This window comes from Callorhinchus milii, unplaced genomic scaffold (assembly GCF_018977255.1).
Source record: "Callorhinchus milii isolate IMCB2004 unplaced genomic scaffold, IMCB_Cmil_1.0 Scaffold3, whole genome shotgun sequence".
In the NCBI taxonomy this organism is placed as follows: Eukaryota; Metazoa; Chordata; class Chondrichthyes; order Chimaeriformes; family Callorhinchidae; genus Callorhinchus; species Callorhinchus milii.
The window spans coordinates 71333786-71351945 of record NW_024704744.1 but is presented as its reverse complement, the minus strand read 5'-3'; the positions used below and the strand labels follow the sequence as shown (position 1 = coordinate 71351945).

Below are 18160 nucleotides of genomic sequence, written 5' to 3'. Positions count from 1 at the left end.
GAAATACCGATATTATTGATTTATGTATCGATGATAAACTACAACTTACAAGCGCAATACAAATCTATACACAGTTAAACCAAATTCTTAAAATATAAAGCATTAATTTTGTACAACATCTTATCACCAGTAAGTTACAGTAGTTTTCAGCCTCTAATGTTCTCCTCCACATACCATGGTCACTAGCCAAAGACAGCAAAGCCTACATGGAAAAGTTTCATGGCACTTGTCCTTTTAATAGAGCATTACAACAACTGACCTTCCTTTTCCTTAACAGCATTCCAATACATTATTTTTGACATTGGTCAAAATAGTATATTTATCTAGGAACCAAATAAGAACAGTATTTCTCTCCTCTTGATGTAGAATGGCCCTTCAACTTACTGGGATTTCTCTACCTGACAGAACTGCAGAATCTGATCCACTAATTATCAAGCTATCATTAAACCTGCCTGCTGCAAACAAATATTTATTAGAATCCTTTAAAGACACATTTGGTTGCCGACCTGGTGATTGCTATTTGACTGAGCCTATCACTTAAAATGGTAAACTGTATTGTTTTCTATTTGATCTGTCCAATATTTTCCAAAAAACAAAAATATTTGAAGAATTGGGAATTGTGCAGTACAATTTAAGCACCAGTTGCTTAAATGTGAATGTGAGAAAAAGATGCTGGGAAATGCTGTTTCAGTTATGGCTTTAGATATTATTGTTCCCTTCCTAATTGATGTTCTCTGCTATCACTTTCTCCTCACAAGATGTGACTGCTGCTTAACGCCTACCTTTGAGTTCTCGGGGCTGCCGGCCTGCCTGACTTCCTGCAGCAGCAGCACAAAGTGGACGTCTGATTTGTATAGTGAGAGCACAGAGGACATCTTGGCTCACGTCTCGTGTCTATGGTAGTTTGACCCGAGCGGCACCAGAAACTACCGAACCACCCGCCGAATTCTGCAAATCAAAACAGCAGATACACGTTTTCATAAACACTTGTTTATTTTTGTTTTTTAAATTGTTTTAATGCTGCCCGCTGAACTTTTAATTTGTGGTGCCGGACACTCTGCAATGTCCACATTGAAACATGGCCGTGGACATTCTTGAGTAGCCATCTTGGATCAAAGCGCCTGAAAGTCTGAGTAAACACCTTGAGGGTAGTTTGAGCTGACTGGTGAAGAAAACTGAACTGACCAACTGACTCTGAAACCCAAACTAAGAAACTGCATTTTATTTAAAGTATTTTAACTTTAAAAGTTCTCAATCTAAATCTTAAGCCTGCAAAAGTGAAAGTCTATCTGCTATATGTGAGCAGGCTTTTTATGCAAAATGGAAACCAAACAACTAAGTTAACATTTAGTTTAAAATCGATCAGAATTACATGCAACAGGAAATAAATTACATTGCATGGTATGGTGCTTTCCTGAGTTAAATGGTTTAAAGATATATTATTCACAGTTGTCATAGCAGGAAAGATGTGATATTGGAGCCTTTTTGATTTTGGAATGTAATCTCGTGCAGAAATTTTACGCGTTAGACATTCGTCTCTTGGAAACTTCATTACATATGACTGGTACTTTGTTTACTCTATACTTGCTTATAGGTTTTGAGATTATTTCATGAAAAGGGGTGAACAGGTTCAGATTGGAGGTGTATGCGAAGTTTTGTTCAGAAAGCAAGAAAGTTCTTTCTTTCAGAACCTCTTGTTTTATAAAAAACACACCCGCGACCATCTCCAAGGAAGTGAACCAGAACCCTAGTCTAACGTACTAACTTCTGAAAGTCTACAAACTGCAATTTCTAGCAGCAACGTAAATATTGGAATAGACTGAATTCGAGAATCCATAAAATGGGATATTCTGGAAAGGTTTTTAACCCTTTTAAGTTTTCTTTTTGAGGTGAATCAGACCAGTGAGCACAGAAGGGCTTGACTCTAAGAAAGCTAGCAGGAGTAAATTTCAAAGCACAATATCAAAATATTCCTGAATTTGGGGAAGTAAGAAAAATATTACTTCATAATAATCTTTTATTTTCATCATTCATCTGTAGTGATTTGCATTCTTTGAGTATTGTTGTCCCCTGGATCTCTGCCTTAAAAATGACAAGGGTCCCCAACTTCTAATACCATTCTTCATGTCTGTCAGTAGGGCATGGAACCATTGGGGCATCTGGCACTCAACCTCTTTTACACACACGTTTTTTCTAGACACTAGATTAAAAGAATTGAAGAAGGACCCTGGTCAATATTTACCCCATCACTAGTATACAGGTTAGTTTCAGTCACTCCAAGTGAATATTAAAAAGATTATATTCTTAGTTCCAAATTCATGACACAAAGTCAGGAGTTTGTAGAAGATCTTGAACGTCCTGTTTGCAGATTTTAAAGTCAGGCCAGGATTTTTTTTAATATAAAAACTTTCACAGTCACTATCAAAACAATAAAGAACTTAATAGATGTGATAGCGAAAGCAAAAATGTGTGCACAGAAAATTCCACATTCTCACAATAGTGAGTGCAACTGATGTGGAAATGGAGAAAACAATGGACAGAGCATGGAGATGATTTGGTGAATGGTCTTTTAAATGTACAGGTGTCCTGAAAACTTTGCCTAAGAACTTGCGTGCCATTACGCATGTTATGTGGAGGAGAACAAAACTGTAAGTAGTTATATTTTGCAGTGATTCAGTTTGCAATAAAACTTCTGTAACAGTTCCATGATAAACTTTAAAACACAGCCTATGTACTGTTTTGGAATGTACATTATAAGCTAAAATAAATTTTACAACAGTTGATTTATGATAATGTCAATATTTTAGATACACTTATGATTAATTAATGGAAGAGGATTTTTGCTACAGTCATACGAAAGTGGATTTAAGATCAGAAAGCATCAAACCAGAAAACAACATCTTGTCCATCAACCTCACCCTTTCCACAATCTATACAGGTTATCAACTATTGCCCACCTTTTTATCATTTCAGGAAAAAAATCTGTATAAATACTTCTCCCCCAAAAGGCAATCAAGTGAAGCTTCCAAATATCCATCTTAATTTATCTTCTTTCATCACCCTCAACAGCACATAAATCATTGTGTCTCATGGAGTACTGTATTTGATTTTCTCAGTTTACACTTGTCCCCATTACCCCCAATCCTGTTCTGAATCGCCAATAATATATATTTATCTATCTCCTTTTGGGTTCAGTTAATTAAACCAGCACTAACTGCTGTTACGTGTTACTGTTCCATATACTCAGCAAGAACCACATACATGTAAAATTCTTCACGACTAATTTGGCTTCTGCCACTGAATCAAAGTATCAGCTCTATCACATGGAATTTGTTCCGAGTTTAATGTCATTATATTTGTAATAATAGCTTGACTACTTTGGGAGATAGATCACCATATTTAGAGATCTCTCCAAATGAGAGAAATGTAAGAATATGGATACTGTTCCTTTGACAAAATATCCTCAGAACAACAGTTGTGAGCTAAGCTGCTTTTGGAGTCACGTAGGGTTACTATGGCCACATTACACACATATGAGAAGCGGTGGTGGGGATGGGATGCTGTGAGGAGACAGCAGAGGTAGATTTTAAGACAGGAATTGAAGACCGGTGTAAAGAGGGCAAGAGAAGGGAGGGTGTTCCAGAGATTAGGGATGTAAAATTGAAAAGCTCAACCACCGATGGCAGCGTGGGTAGGCGTGCGCAACAAGTTCAAGTTGGCCGAACAGAAGTGGGGGAAGCAGAGGAGTGGACTTGAGGAGATTAGAGAGATGCAGGGGTTAGGGCACGAAGGGATTTGTAGGTGAGGCCAACGACCTTGACATCAGTCTGCTGAGCAAAAGGGTGCTGGTGAGGACTGGGGTGATGGACGTAGAGTTTGGTCTGGTTGAGAATGCAGGTGTTGGAATTTTGGATGAGTTGAAGTTTATGAATGGTGGAGCTAAGGCGGTGTTAAAAAATTGCAGTTGGGAGATAATGAAGGCATGGATAAGGGTTTCTAATTTCTCTCTCTGAATTCATCAGACTCTTCAAAATAGATTTTTCTCTCTCTGCTTGCATTTCTTCAGTCAATATGAAGATCTGATCTTCTAGAAAATGTTATATGGATTCCACTAGATATTGTACAGAATTATGGTTCTATTTTTGCACAAGATCTCACTTAGACTAGTGAGTTGCTAACTGGTTACGCAGCATAGTTATAAATACTATAATTACAGACCATTTGCTATAAGCAGTGCAGCCTTCTTAAAATTTTAGAGAGCAAAGAATACACGTTGTGAGCTTTCAGAATATCAAATGTCACCTCACTTCCCACATTTTGGATCCAAACTACCCTTCCCCCTTCATCCATGAACAAAAAAATATTAAAGCTTTATGGATAGCATCTAATATTAAACGATAAGCATCCTTATCCTCATAAAATAAAAGCAATCAAGCTCATTACTACAATATACGAGTAATCCTTCTTGCACATTAGTAGCTGGAAAGCCTGAGAGTCCCATTTTCTCTTTTCCAGGAAGTTTATTTTCCTTGATAACACTAAGCACCCAAACGATACCTTCCCCCCACCACAAACAATTCTGAAGCAAGAATGAACAATGAGCCTCTTTGCAAACAATCATCCCTGCATTCCACAAGAAAGGAAACGGACGCACTGCTGACGCACATCAGTGCACTAAAGCATCAGAACAACTTAAAAATAGAACAGGCTGCAGCAATATACATATTCACACTGGGAAAATGTTGACAGAGTCTGCACTCTGCCAACCTTGTGCTTACTTGTTCAGTTTATTCTTAAAAGGCTAAAAAAAGCAAAATATCTTTTTGGCAATTCAATAAAGTAATATATTTAGTTTTACAAACAGAAGATAGAGGTTATTTTGAATGATTCAAACATGAGAGATGTAATGAACAGGAAGCACCTTTTTCTCCACTAATTAAAATATCTTCACGATTCACTTCCCACATGGAAGTTTCTTCGCATTTATGTAAAAAATCAAATTTGACACAAGCAAGTTGGAAACCATGCATGTAGAATCAACATACAAACAGAATCTTGATTTCATATTTAAAGATTCAACAATATCATCTGTTTTGAAAACTTTGAAACAACATTATCGTAACATGCCTCAATTATAATCTTGCCACAATTGAGGCAGTATATCTACTTCACATTTGCAATAATAACTGCCTTTCTAAGATAAACCTGGATCTGAAGCAAAACAAACCTTAAATAATAAATCATACAAAAAAGCTACATCAAAAGGAATTTGATGTTAACAGAGATATACTGTAGTATAAATGTCCCAATTCCAGGGAGTGATTTCCTTTAAAAGGAAACTCTCCAAATCTCCCTAAACATGGGTACGTTTGCAAGACCGAGGATACTGCATTAGTCAAAAAATCAAAATATAATTGGAGTATATATTCCCAAATCTGTACAATGAATGTTGTGTATATTTTAGGAGTATATATTTTACAATAGGAAGGAAATTTATTAACAGCTCCATTTATACACCATTGACTTCTTAATCATAGATTTGAACATTAAAAACAATTACAGAAAAGAAATAGAAATTAATAAAAAATCATATCAATATAATTTGCTAATTTTGATCCTCTTAATGTAGTATGGAAACAAATTTACCATATTGATCACATTGGAAGTTTTTAAGATCCTTTTCCAATGTACCGCTAACAATAATCAGCGCTACTGCAGGATTTCTTTAAATTTCCATACATTTAAATCTGGGATAAACGTTTGCCATCTTAAAATTTCAGATTCATTGATGAATCTAGGCCAGACGAAGACATGAAAAAGTGTTGCTTTGTATGTTTTTTCAACACGCTCCAACTGTGGATAGGGCCTGGAGCACAAAACTGACCAGATTGGGCATTAAATTGTCATCCTTCTTTGAGAGGTAGTCAGGATAGTTAATATTAGCAGAATGGTGCAAACAGTAAATTGAATGTTTCTGATTACTTGTGGGATAAAACTATATTTTTAAGTCCCAACCTATATTATAATTCAAAAATCCAGTGTAGAAAATTAATTAGCCTGACTCAACAGTGTTGCTTTATGAAGGCAAAAATGAAGTTAAATGGTGAAAAGCCACCTTAGAGGTTTAGCAGCAAACAGTAAAACACCTACTTGCACTTATATAGCGCAATAGGAATTTGTTCCAGGTCAGTATGCGGGCGGCAGAGTTCTGAATGAGCTGGATCTTTTGAATAGTGGAGCTGGGGAGACTGGTGAGGAGTGTGTTTGAATAATCCAGGCGGGAGGTGACAAACTTATGTATGATGGTTTTGGCTGCATTTGGTGTAAGATACGGTCGGAGGTGGGGTGGAAGGACAGCTGGGGGTTGAATGGGACACCTGGATTGCGCACTGGTTCGGTGAGTCTGGGGAATAGCCCAGGGAGGTTGAGGAGTTCAGATCCGCAGGAGTGAAGATGTTGACGAGAGCCAAGGAGTATGGCTTCCGTCTTGTCCACATTCAGCTGCAGGACGTTTAACCTTATCCAGGCCCCGATGTCTGCCAGACAAGCTGAGAGAAAATTGGCAGAGCTGGAGTTGGTATTGGAGGAGGCAAAGTAGATTTGTGTGTCATCTGCATACATATGGAAGTTTACCCTGTGTCTGCGTATGACATCGCCCAGATGGAGCATATATACATTATATATGTAGGAGGATTGTTGGTCAGGATAGTGGGAGAAATCCTCGCCCAGGACTGCACTGGAGTGCCAGCTGAGACTATGAGCTCCCAGTTTAGATTGCAAATACAACTTATTGCAAGAAAACAACCAATCAGAGGAGATACAAAAATTAGTATTTTGAAACATTTAAAACACATAATTGGACTATTACCAGTCTTTGAAGTTCGTGTAACATTGCCATTGCTTTTACTCTGAATTTAGCTTTAGCAACTGTTGAAATAAAAAAGTATAAAAATCCTTACATTCCAGTATAGTGCCTTTCATGTCTGGAGGACATCTCAAAGCCCTTCACAGGATATATTGTAAAGTGCAGTGACTGTAGGTACTTTTACCAATTTGTTTTAAACATAGAAATAGTTCAAACAAAAACGTTAGCTCGTGAAATGTTCCTTTGTTGCACTCTCTCATGGATAAGGTATTTGCTATCCATCTGAATTACAAGCCCACACATACAAGCAGCATTTTAGGTTCTTAAGTCACATTAGTGTAGGCCTTTCTGGTTAAATCTCTGTTGGTAACATTTCTGCTACCTATAGGAAAGTTAAAGGTCTTCAAAAACTGTGCAACGATATGGAACTCTATAAATGAAAAATATCATGTTCTTCCCATGTATGAGGAACAGGAAATATTTTGCTTTCTTCAAGTACATGATTAAACTACAGCTGAATAGAGACAGCTTGCAATGAAAAGAGTAGACTTACCTGCATACATGTGGTAAGTAAGCCGTTCAATCAGTTTTACAACAGTGCCTGCTTTGATAATAGGAATTCCTGATTTTGATTGTACATTCTCCTCAAACACAATGTTCTCCTCAGAATCTGGCTCAGAAAACCTGTATACACTAGGACTTGGAAGCCTAAGTGGCTCCTCTTTTTCCTCTTGTAACATAGTGGCATCTAACATTCTCTCCAGTGTACTACGATACTGTAAAGAAATTAAAGCTGCCATCCAGTTATGCTTTTCCTCTGCTGATTTGGCAGCAAAAATCACGCTGTTTTCATCCTTCAAGATAATTTCAAAAGCATGCTTGTACTCATTAGTGTCATCTTTGTCATTGATCTGTACCTTACGCATGAACAATTTCTCTTTGAGACGATATTCTGCATTGCTACCACCAGGCATTCTTGGCTGACCATGATTTGATTTACAGCAAATCATCAAGCCGTCAAATAGGAATATGTGTCTTTCATGTTTGGCACCCACACGTGTGAGTGTCCCTTCCATTATAAATTCATTGCAGCACTGTCCGATGTCTTTGCCCTCCCAGCCGTCAATGTTCTTCTGAATTTCATTCATTTTCTTAATTGCCAGATGCTTGCTTTTCATTTGATGATTATAAAAGCGACATGCAGACTCACTGCAAGAAACAAATAATGATTCAATTAGAAAATTACTGGAATACTGCTGAATGTTTAAGCTAGTTGGTGTGCATTAGTGCTAATTTTGACACCAATTAGCTCTGTAACAATCTATGAAATACTATTTTCTTGATTATATTCTTTATTGCTTCTTTCTTTTTAGGTCCTTAGTCTGCTCCAATTGAGCACTCTGTACAGTTACACAAATCAATTCTGCTTAGCAATCAATAATAATCCTTGCTTTGATACAGCACCTTATAACATCTTCGAGACACTTCAAAGCGCTTCACAGAATATACTGTGAAGTGAATTGACTGTATATTTTGTGGGCGAAACCACAAATTCATGCAGAACAGGTTGGTTAATTTAATGTTAACCAAGCCAAAAATTTATACTCTAACTCTCTGATTAAGGGTGCAATCATTCAGTGGCGAGAACTACCAGGTTATCCAATGTTTTTCCCACTTAAATAGTATCTTCCCTCGGATCAGAGCAGACGTAAAAGACTGTACAGTTCAAAAAGCTGTACGTTCACTTTGCCTTATTTGAAAAGACTGCAATTCACGTCTCAGTATACAACACCTTCAAAACAAAGGAAAACACAGACAAGATAATTCAACAAAAGGAAAAATACATACATAAACCTTTTTTGGGGGACTACAGCACTTTCACAGACTCATCATTTTCAATCAATACTTTTAAAACAAATTTAGGACTGTCTGAAGGCATTTCAAACAAACTTGGTAAGTTTCATTCGTTACTTTTAAAAAATGACTGTTTTAACTTGTTCCTCTCAAAGTGCTTCACTGCTTACCGCTTGATGCTCAGCAAAGAAGTCATTTCATATTCAGGATGCCGCTGGATTTTAGCTCCAGTTATACAGGCAACTTAAGACGCACAAAACTCTTTGAATAAAAACAAGCTTTTTGTTCTTGATGTCACTTCCCATATGAAAAAATCAGGCCTACCACCAAACCTACTATTGTTGGGTTTTGCTAACACCAAGAGGAAACCAGGACAAAGGGAACTTACAGATGTGGCCAATCAAGAGAAGTGCAGGAATGAATGGAAATGCGCTTACCTCAGCCTTCTTTTCGCAAGGCTTTTTGAACAAATCCTTTCGATGCTGCTTTGAAGGTTAAGCAGGGCTGTTATGGCTTGTTTTAAGCATTCTTTGTCCTCTTCATCTTCGCTCTTCTCTTCCAATTGCTGATGTAATAATGGGGGAAATTAAAGGAAAATTCTAATCATATTGGATACGTACAAATAAAACAGAAAAAATATTCCTGATGAAAAAAATCTAATATTTACCAAGGATATCACTTTCACTAAATATTTTTAAATCCATCAAATAATCTTTACTGCTAAAAGATTCGCAATGCTACAAGTTTTTGCTTTCAAAATAATTAAAGAATTTTAAAGAAATTGGTATTAATGACTTATTCTCGGTTTACCTTGGTCACAATAATAGTTGAGGTAGAATGAGGTACCCCAGATATTAGGACCTGACATACAGTGTGATGTTGGCTTTGCTGTTCCTTGAAGCTATCAGATTTGTTTTTTGTAATATGCAACTGGCTTTTTGTAATAAGCCACCGCAACATGATAATGCTTCAGGGAATTCACATCAGAACGCTGGGTATTATTGCTAGGACAACATGATTAGCAGCTAATATGTAGATGAGACCTACAGGCAAACACCTACTCAGTTCCAGTGTGACATGACAACTGATTGTTCTGGTTAAGTGCTCAGAAAACCCAGCATACTTAATTATGTAGCAAAGTCTATTTTGCTGTCTGTATTCTGGCACTGGAGAGAAAATGTATTTGTTCAGTTTCTTTTATAAGTTTATTTAAATAAAAAGGAGTACATTTCAAAATACTGAATGATATTAGGAAGTTAGAGATGTTGAAATATGATCCTATGCAAAGGAATACCAAATGTTCTCCCTGAAACCAGTTTAAAATATATTGGAAATGAAATTGCATTAAAAATTAAACCTCTTCTATTGTGACCATTAGTAAAAAAAATCTTTAAAACATTTTCACGATGAAAGTATATTTAGTAAAATCAATTTGATATAAATAAGTATGAATATTGCCTTCATGTCCATAACAAATATTTGTGCATAAAAAATGTAGAAACATGAGTTTCTTTATAGAAATGTGAATACAGAAATAAAAAATGAACAAGAAGACTACAAGCGGGCATAATTTACACCTGACATATATAACAGAAAACAAAAATCTTTTGTATCTTGACTCCCATTTCAAAAATACAGTACAAAGATATAATAACCACTGCTGCATCACTCTTTATTCCTATAGCTATTATTAAGTTGATTTGAAAAAATGTTTGAAAAAGACAGGAATTGATTGTATATTCAACCCAAAAGATTAAAAATAAAATGTTATGTTTTCCAAAGGTCTCAATCTTTAATGTCAAGCCTCTGTAAACTTTCTGAGTTTATTCTGCAAACTTTACGCTTTAAACAGCTTATTCTGTAAAGGTTTGGGGACTTTGGGGGCTTATCAGTGTGCTTGGTTGTCTTCTATCAGCCTTTTCAAGTTTGCCAATTTTTTTTTCACGTAAAAGTTTAAACTGGTTGCATCATAGACATGATCAGGTCAATGCTCAGTCGATGACATCTTCATTGGCTGAAAAACAGTCCTCTGCAAACCCGTACGATGTCCAAAAGATTTTTTTTTGATAACCTTAGTGAGCAAAGCTGCTTTATTCTCTACAATGTGAGAGGTGCTTTGCCTTATTCACAAGGCACTTAATTACAAGACCTGTTCCACTGGATAGAATTCAGTAAAATAGTGGTGGTGAAACTCTCAGGTGCTTCTTGAAAGAAATTAGGTTCAAAACAATGTTAAAATAATGAAACTCAGTTGCCTACTGCATCACTATACATGAATGCACATTCTACCTCACCAAGCCAGTGCAGAATCTCGGCATCTTGTTCAGACCATTCAGAATTGTGCAGCTCATGTCTTCTCCCACACCATGCTCTGTGAGCCTATCACCCCCAACCTTGTCTGGTTAATAACAATAATCCTTGCATTTGATGTAGCACATTATCACAGAATATTTTGTAAAATAAATCGACTATATATTTTTGTGGGCAAAACACGGCAGCCAATTGCACACAGCAGTGTCCCACAAATAGTTGTGGATTTATTTTATTCTTTTTGAAGGATTATTACCCCCGGAAAAGTGATCCGCCAATCAACTAACAGCCGGGATCCTACTTACTGCTAGGTAAACAAGAGACATGTAGAGTAAGGAAACTTGCGAGGCGAGTGCTCCAACCAATACGCTACAGCATCCCCATCCCCAGAAGGTCGAGCTGAAGACCCCCCTCCTCACTTTTAAAGCTCTCCATGGTCTTGCTCCACCCACCTCTGTGATTTTCTAAAACTATCAATCCGCCTGCTCCCTCCACTTGGCAGGCGCTGGCCTGCTTCACATCCCACGACCTGCCCAACCTGCACCGGATGTCAAACCTTCAGACTTTCTATCTCCCCCTCTCTGAAACTTCATCCCGTCCTTCCGGATGCCCCTTCAAGACTTATCACAAGATCTTCCTCTTTGACTGCACCTTCAGTAATCTTCCCATCCCCTGAATTTTGGATGAACTAGAGCTTGTGGATAGTAGAACTGGGGAGAGAAGTGAGGCCATTGGAGGAACCCAATCAGGAGTTGACGATTGTATGGATAAAGATTTAAGCCTGCACATTGGGGGTGAGATAGGGATAGAGATGGGTGACGTGATGATGAAGAAAAGTTGTCTTGGTCAAGACCTGAAGGTCAAAATAGAATGCCACAGGCTCAACAAAATGAAGAGAGCAGGCAGGAAAACTGAGGTAATCGCAGCCACTAGAGGAGGCAATGGAGGGATCTGAGAAGAACAACTTCCATTTTGTTTACGTTGAGCTGGATCCAGGAGTTGATGTGACAGGTAAGCGGTCAGAATATTTGTCCACCTGGAATCAAGCGTGGAGGTAGAGTGATAGATTTGAGTATAGTCAGCACGCACATAGAAATTACCCATGTTTGCAGACGATGTCACCAAGAAGGACCAAGTAGATGAGGAAAAGGAGCGGATCCAGGATAAACCCCGAGGTAAACTGGAGATGACTGTGGGGAAGGAGGAACAGCCATCGGAGGAAATGAAGTGCAGGCAGTGAGTTAGGCAGAATTGGAACCAGAATGTGGTTCCACAAAGGTGGATGAGAGAGTTGCGGCTATCAAGGAGGATGGAGTGGTCAACAGTCTAGAAGACATCAGAAAGGTCAAGTAGAGAGGCACAGAGAGCTCTGGTCTCAAAATGAAGAAGAAAAACTTTGGTGAAAGGCCTCAGAGGAAATAAATGAGCGACATCTAGTGGTCATTTAGTGCAATGAACAGATTATAACCTAGGCCAATGGAAAAGTGTGACCCCAAATTTCCCCACAGAACCCGCTACAAACATCATCCTCCGTTACAAGTACCCTCTCTGCTACACATCTGTAAAAATACCTGGCTTTATTGTGTGTAAAAGTATTGGCAAACGTTTCTATACTTTCATCTGCAGCCTCTACTGCTAAGCAATATTTGTGATTTTTAGACGCAACATTAAATGATGACAGTTGAATCATATAAGGAAGACTTATGCGGGAATGAAGGTTTGCAGGAGCGAGCTACTGGTAGCTGGCATTAAGTACTTTGTTTGAGAAGGGATTCTTTTCTTCTGCCTCTGTGTATTTCTGCCTCCCATTTCTTGTCTCTAGCCCTTGTCTCAATACCCCAACTGCAATCTAATTAAAAATGTATACAAGCTCAGCATTGGCCCTCTACTTTTATATGCCATACCCCCATTTATTAAACCTTTATCAACCTGCCATCCACTTTGACAGATGAGTGTTTGAAAAATATGAAGTGCACTATATTTTGATTTAAATTCTGTTAAGCAACTCAGTCCTTACCTTCAGAAGTTCAAAATAGTGGAGGCAATGGTATACAGGTGTTAACAACAGCCTAGGAAGAACATACTGGACAGCTTCTTTGAAACCCTCACCTATAGACTGAAATTAAACATTCATTAGTTTGAGAATGAAGATAAATTTGAGGTGATTTTGTAAGGGTCAATTCTAAGTTATTGAAAGTTTTAGTTATCCTACCTGTAAATAGAAGGCAGCTCCTGGCTTTGAAAGAAGACCAAGAAAATGATCGTGACAGCCAGACCGTAGAATGTCTTGTGCATAGTTCTCATATGGATCAAATGCTAATTCCTGGAAAACAACAGAGAAAATAAGACATATCTGAATTATTTTCACAGCTTTTTTTTAAGAAAGGCAGTGTTCTCCGCAGATTTTAATAAATAGATTATTTTATGCAGCATGCAGGAAGCAAGCTACACATATGCACGCTGAAACCAGATATTGTGCCTCATAATAAAATGGTTTGGTACTTTATGGATTCCAACCCCTGCATTGAGGGTCCACTGCATACCAGAATTTAAGTTGGGTGTGTGTGGCTTTGACAATACTCATTTTTGTTTCTGGCTCCTAAGATTTTGCAGCTTACCTCCGCTAAATCTTCAAAACAGCTTCCCACTAATGGGTGGGGACTTCCTTCGTCTGTCATTTCCACAGTATCTTCAATGAGGCCCAATAGCTTCACAGTCAACTCATGGATATCCACAATACGACTAAATATGCTTTCCACATCCTACAAGAGTAGAATACCATTTTAAAAACAAAACTTTATAAATAAAGCTATAAACAGAGAAAGCTATCAACAAAGAAAACGGGATCAGTAATTATGTTTGGAGATTCATCACCAATATTCCACAGCTTTCAAGCTTGCGGGACAAATTGTGTGGCCAAGGTTCTTGATCAGGGTTAAGTAGCAGTCATTTCCTATGAAGTACACTCCAAGATATGGACTATTAGGACTACTAAGATACAAAATACTTCTTTAAAGATTTTTGATATTAACTAATCAAGAATCCCAGGATTAAATAGCGGTGCTACATTTCATGAATTTCTACTATCTAATCTTAACTTTAAAAAAAAATTTTTAGATTGGATTCCACATAAAACTATTTCAATATAGAAAATAAATTAATTACATTTTTTGAGTTTTGTTTTCAACTTTTGTAAATGTATTGCCATCTAGTGCTAAATATTGGTTGTGCATGTCATATATAGGGAATTAATAGTACATATGATGCATGAATACTTGAACAGGATTTTTTAAAAATATAGTTTACCAAAACAAACACCTTTCCAAAAAAGTTTTTTTTATTTATTTAGTTGAGCTTCTTGAAGAATGCATAATTCCAAATAGAAGTTTTGTTCATGTAATACTTTTCAGAAACTCGCACATTTTACTTCATGTTCTGTAAATGTGCAGATTAGTTGTAAAATGTCTAGCTTATTACAGTATACCAGTGATTCACAAACACTCTTGCCAATGGAAACCTAAAATTTCCAGTATTTTGAAATCTAACATCAAACACTTCAAAGATTTTTTAAAAAAACAAAGTAAATACGATTTAGAGTTCAGTACAGTTTGATTATTAATGGCTGATTTAGTGAAAAGCTAGTTTTCCTTGGCACAAGATTCTAGATCTAAACAACACTGCCAGGAACTAAGCTAAAATATGGGGCGTTGCAACCAGACCGCGCTTTGTCCACACTTCCCAAGGGGAGTTGCTTAGTCGTTGCACTAGTGATTGTCTGGAGATAGGCTGCTCTTGGATTTAGCACATGTGATATGTGAGGTATGACTAAGAGGAATGGCTACAATGACATAGTGGGGTGGTGAGAGAAAGTGAGAGTTGTGATCATCAGAGTGGTTATAGGATAGGAATGGATTCAGCTCCCTTCGTCAAATAATCTGTTGATTTGCCACTCACTGTCTGAGCATACATGAAGAATTCATGAAACCATAAACTTGGTTGAGTCAGTGTATATGACCTTGGGACGTCCTCCCGACGTGAAAGGCACTCTATAAATGGAATCTTGTTGTTGTTGTATGCAGGGAAAATTGAAGGATCTTAAAATTAAGTAGATAGAAAACTTAAAACATACATTTGAAGAAAACAGCTTCGCATTAGATACAAAGGGCTCTCTGAAGACTTTGATGATGAGATTCAGTTCTCTTAGATACTGTCGAATCTCAGACATATACATCTTCACTAAGTCATAGTAGTTTTGCTCGCCAGAGGTAGAGGGTTCCTCCTCAGTCAGGGACCACAAGCTTATATCTTCCTCATCTTGATGGAACATATCCATTAGAACCTAGAAAATATAAGGCCCAAAATTCTGTCTTAACATTTGTAACATTGCAGATGGAATTTGGATAGAAAATTAATACACCTCTTCAAAATGGCTGAACGACAAACCAATGAAATCATATTTATGGATGCTGTAGTCTTTTTGTTAGAGGCAATAAAAAGAATAATCATGAGCAGATTAAGACTTTCCTTCAAAATGTTTGGAGTCCCTTGGGCGTTAATGGCTACATTGGGATCCTTGCCATGTGCTGGACCTGTGGAACCACTTTGAATGATCCCCATCATCTCTCGGATGAAAAGCATGTTGATTCTGCCAATGTCTAGTTTCCTCATGCAACCCACTTCACATTTACTGATGTTATATTCCCATATTGGCTGTTCTTATCCATGGTGGTTGAGGCAGTTTCCTTTCTTCCCCTTCCCAATTACTTGTGTGACATCTCATAATGCTCAGAACAATGGGACTTCCCCACAATCAAGAACTGAGAGACACTTTCAATAATTGCAAACAGGCCATCAACAGGACTCGAGCAGAAGAACAGCTCCAGCCAGCATAGAGGAGATATGGAGTACATTGTTGGGTTTTTGGCAAAGGCCCACAGAAACAACCCTTCTCCACCTTCTTAAAATGCAAGATACAACATGAAGCTGACTAGGTTAAATTACTTGGACTCACAACTATGCTTGGCTACTGGACTTGCCCCTTCCAGAAATCATTTGGTTCTCTCTCCGACAATAGAAAATATTAGGTGCCAATAACTAACAAGGTTCAACCTCTACATGCTCCCCCTTGGTGTGGAGTCCTGTAGCTCAGTGGTTAGAGCACTCGCTTTGCAAGCGAGAGATCTGAGTTCAATTCCCGGCAGGGCGAAACCTTGGGCAAGTTTCCTTACTCCACACAGAGCCTAATAATAATCCCTTCAAAAACCAAAAACAATAATAAAAAAAAATTGGTCATTTTCAATCTACGACTGTTTGTGGGACATTGCTGTGCGCAATTGGCTGCCGCGTTCGCCCACAAATATACAGTCAATTCACTTTACAGTGTGTTCTGTGAAGCGCTTTGGGACGTCCTCCCGACGTGAAAAGCGCTATATCAAATGCAAGGATTATTATTATTATTATTATTGGTGATATCATCCACAGACATGGGGTCAACTTCCACATGTACACAGATGACACCCAACTCTATCTCTCTGCCTCCATCCTCGATTCCAGGACAACTGACGTCATGACAGACTTGTCTGTTCAACATCAAGTCCTGGATGAGAGACAACTTTCTACAGCTGAATGTCAGCAAGACCGAGGTGCTCCTGATTAGCTCACGCCAGCGCCTCAGCACCTCAGGCACTGGCAACATCAGCATCCAAGGTTGCACAATCCACCTCACCAAACCAGTTAGGAACCTGGGCGTCTTGTTCACCCCTCAACTCTCCTTTCTCCCCCATATCTTTGCCGTTCTGTCTTCCCTTACCTCCGCAACATTGCCCAACTCCACTACTGCCTCAACCCTCAGGCCTCCAAAACCCTCATACATTGCATTCCCCACCTCAAGGCTTGACTACGGAAATTCCCTCCTTGTCGGTTTCCACAACTCTTCCCTCCACAAGCTGCAGATCATCCAGAACTTTGCAGCTCATGTCCTCTCCCATGAGGCTAAACCAGGCTCCATGACCCCACCCTCGCCCGGCTCCACTGGTTCCCCATGCACTCGATACCCAGGATAGAATTAAAAATCCTTGTCCTCCACGGCCTTGCCCCTTCCTACATCTCTGACCTGCTAACTCCCTATCAACCTCCACTCCCTCCGATCAGCATGCTCCGACCTGTTCCAGGTCTCCTGGAGACCCGCACTACTATTGGCGACCAGGCTTTCAGCCTCTCTGCCCCCACTCTTTGGACCTCCATCCCACAATCCCTTCTCCATGCTCCTTCTCTTGCCTCCTTCAAGGCACAACTCAAGACCCTTCTTTCTGACCATGCCTTCAGCCGCCCTCCTACCCCCTCTGTCCTCCCTCATCCCAACACTGCCCCCCACGCTCGGGTTCTGATTTCTGACTGTTCAGCGCCTTGGGACGTCCTACTGACATGAAAGGTACTTTACGTTTTTTGTGGTTTTTCCCCATAAAATACAGTCAATACACTTTACATGTATCCTGTGAAGCACTATGAGATGATGTGATAATAGGCTATACCAAATGCAAGGATCATTAAATTAATTTTGAAGAACATGAATTAACTATCAAGGTAAAATGGGATAGGGGCATAAATACAGAAGACAATTTCCAATTGAATAATAATGAAACCATAATAAGCAAGTAACTTACCTTTTTAGTACTATCTCCTAGGATCGCAGCTGAGCAGTACTGCCTGCAAAGAATAGTGGACCTTTGGGGTGATTTTTACTATCTGCATTAGGGCAGATTTGACAAAAAAACATTCTTCCAAAGCAAAAAATTCTAAACAATAATTGGCTAAAATGCACGGAGACTATTCTACATAGCAGAATAGAAAATATTTTAAAATCTATTGCTTTTGAGGTTTCCCAATAAAATAAGGTAGAATGAACTTTTTTTTAATGCCAATTGATAACAGGCTAATTACAACAATTATTTTACCACTATTCAGACAAGAAAAGAAACTCAGCATCTTAATTTCATAAGATATCTGTGATACTCTGGCTATGGCACTCCAAGCTTTTCTTCAGATTATCAGAAGAGGAACAAAAGACTATTGAGCTTCAACTTGAAACTGACAGAGTTCAGATACTATCTGGAGTCTTAATTAAAATGGGAT

General features: G+C 38.3%; 1 protein-coding gene across 1 annotated transcript in view; it reads right to left on the bottom strand.

The window, feature by feature from the left end:
• Nucleotides 1-18160, bottom strand: part of LOC103179222 (son of sevenless homolog 1) — a 62765-nt gene that overhangs the window by 11570 nt on the left and 33035 nt on the right. The window contains 6 exon segments of the mRNA XM_007894384.2: nt 7419-8074; nt 9157-9284; nt 13047-13145; nt 13242-13352; nt 13648-13791; nt 15159-15368. Coding sequence (XP_007892575.2) covers nt 7419-8074; nt 9157-9284; nt 13047-13145; nt 13242-13352; nt 13648-13791; nt 15159-15368 — 1348 coding nt within the window.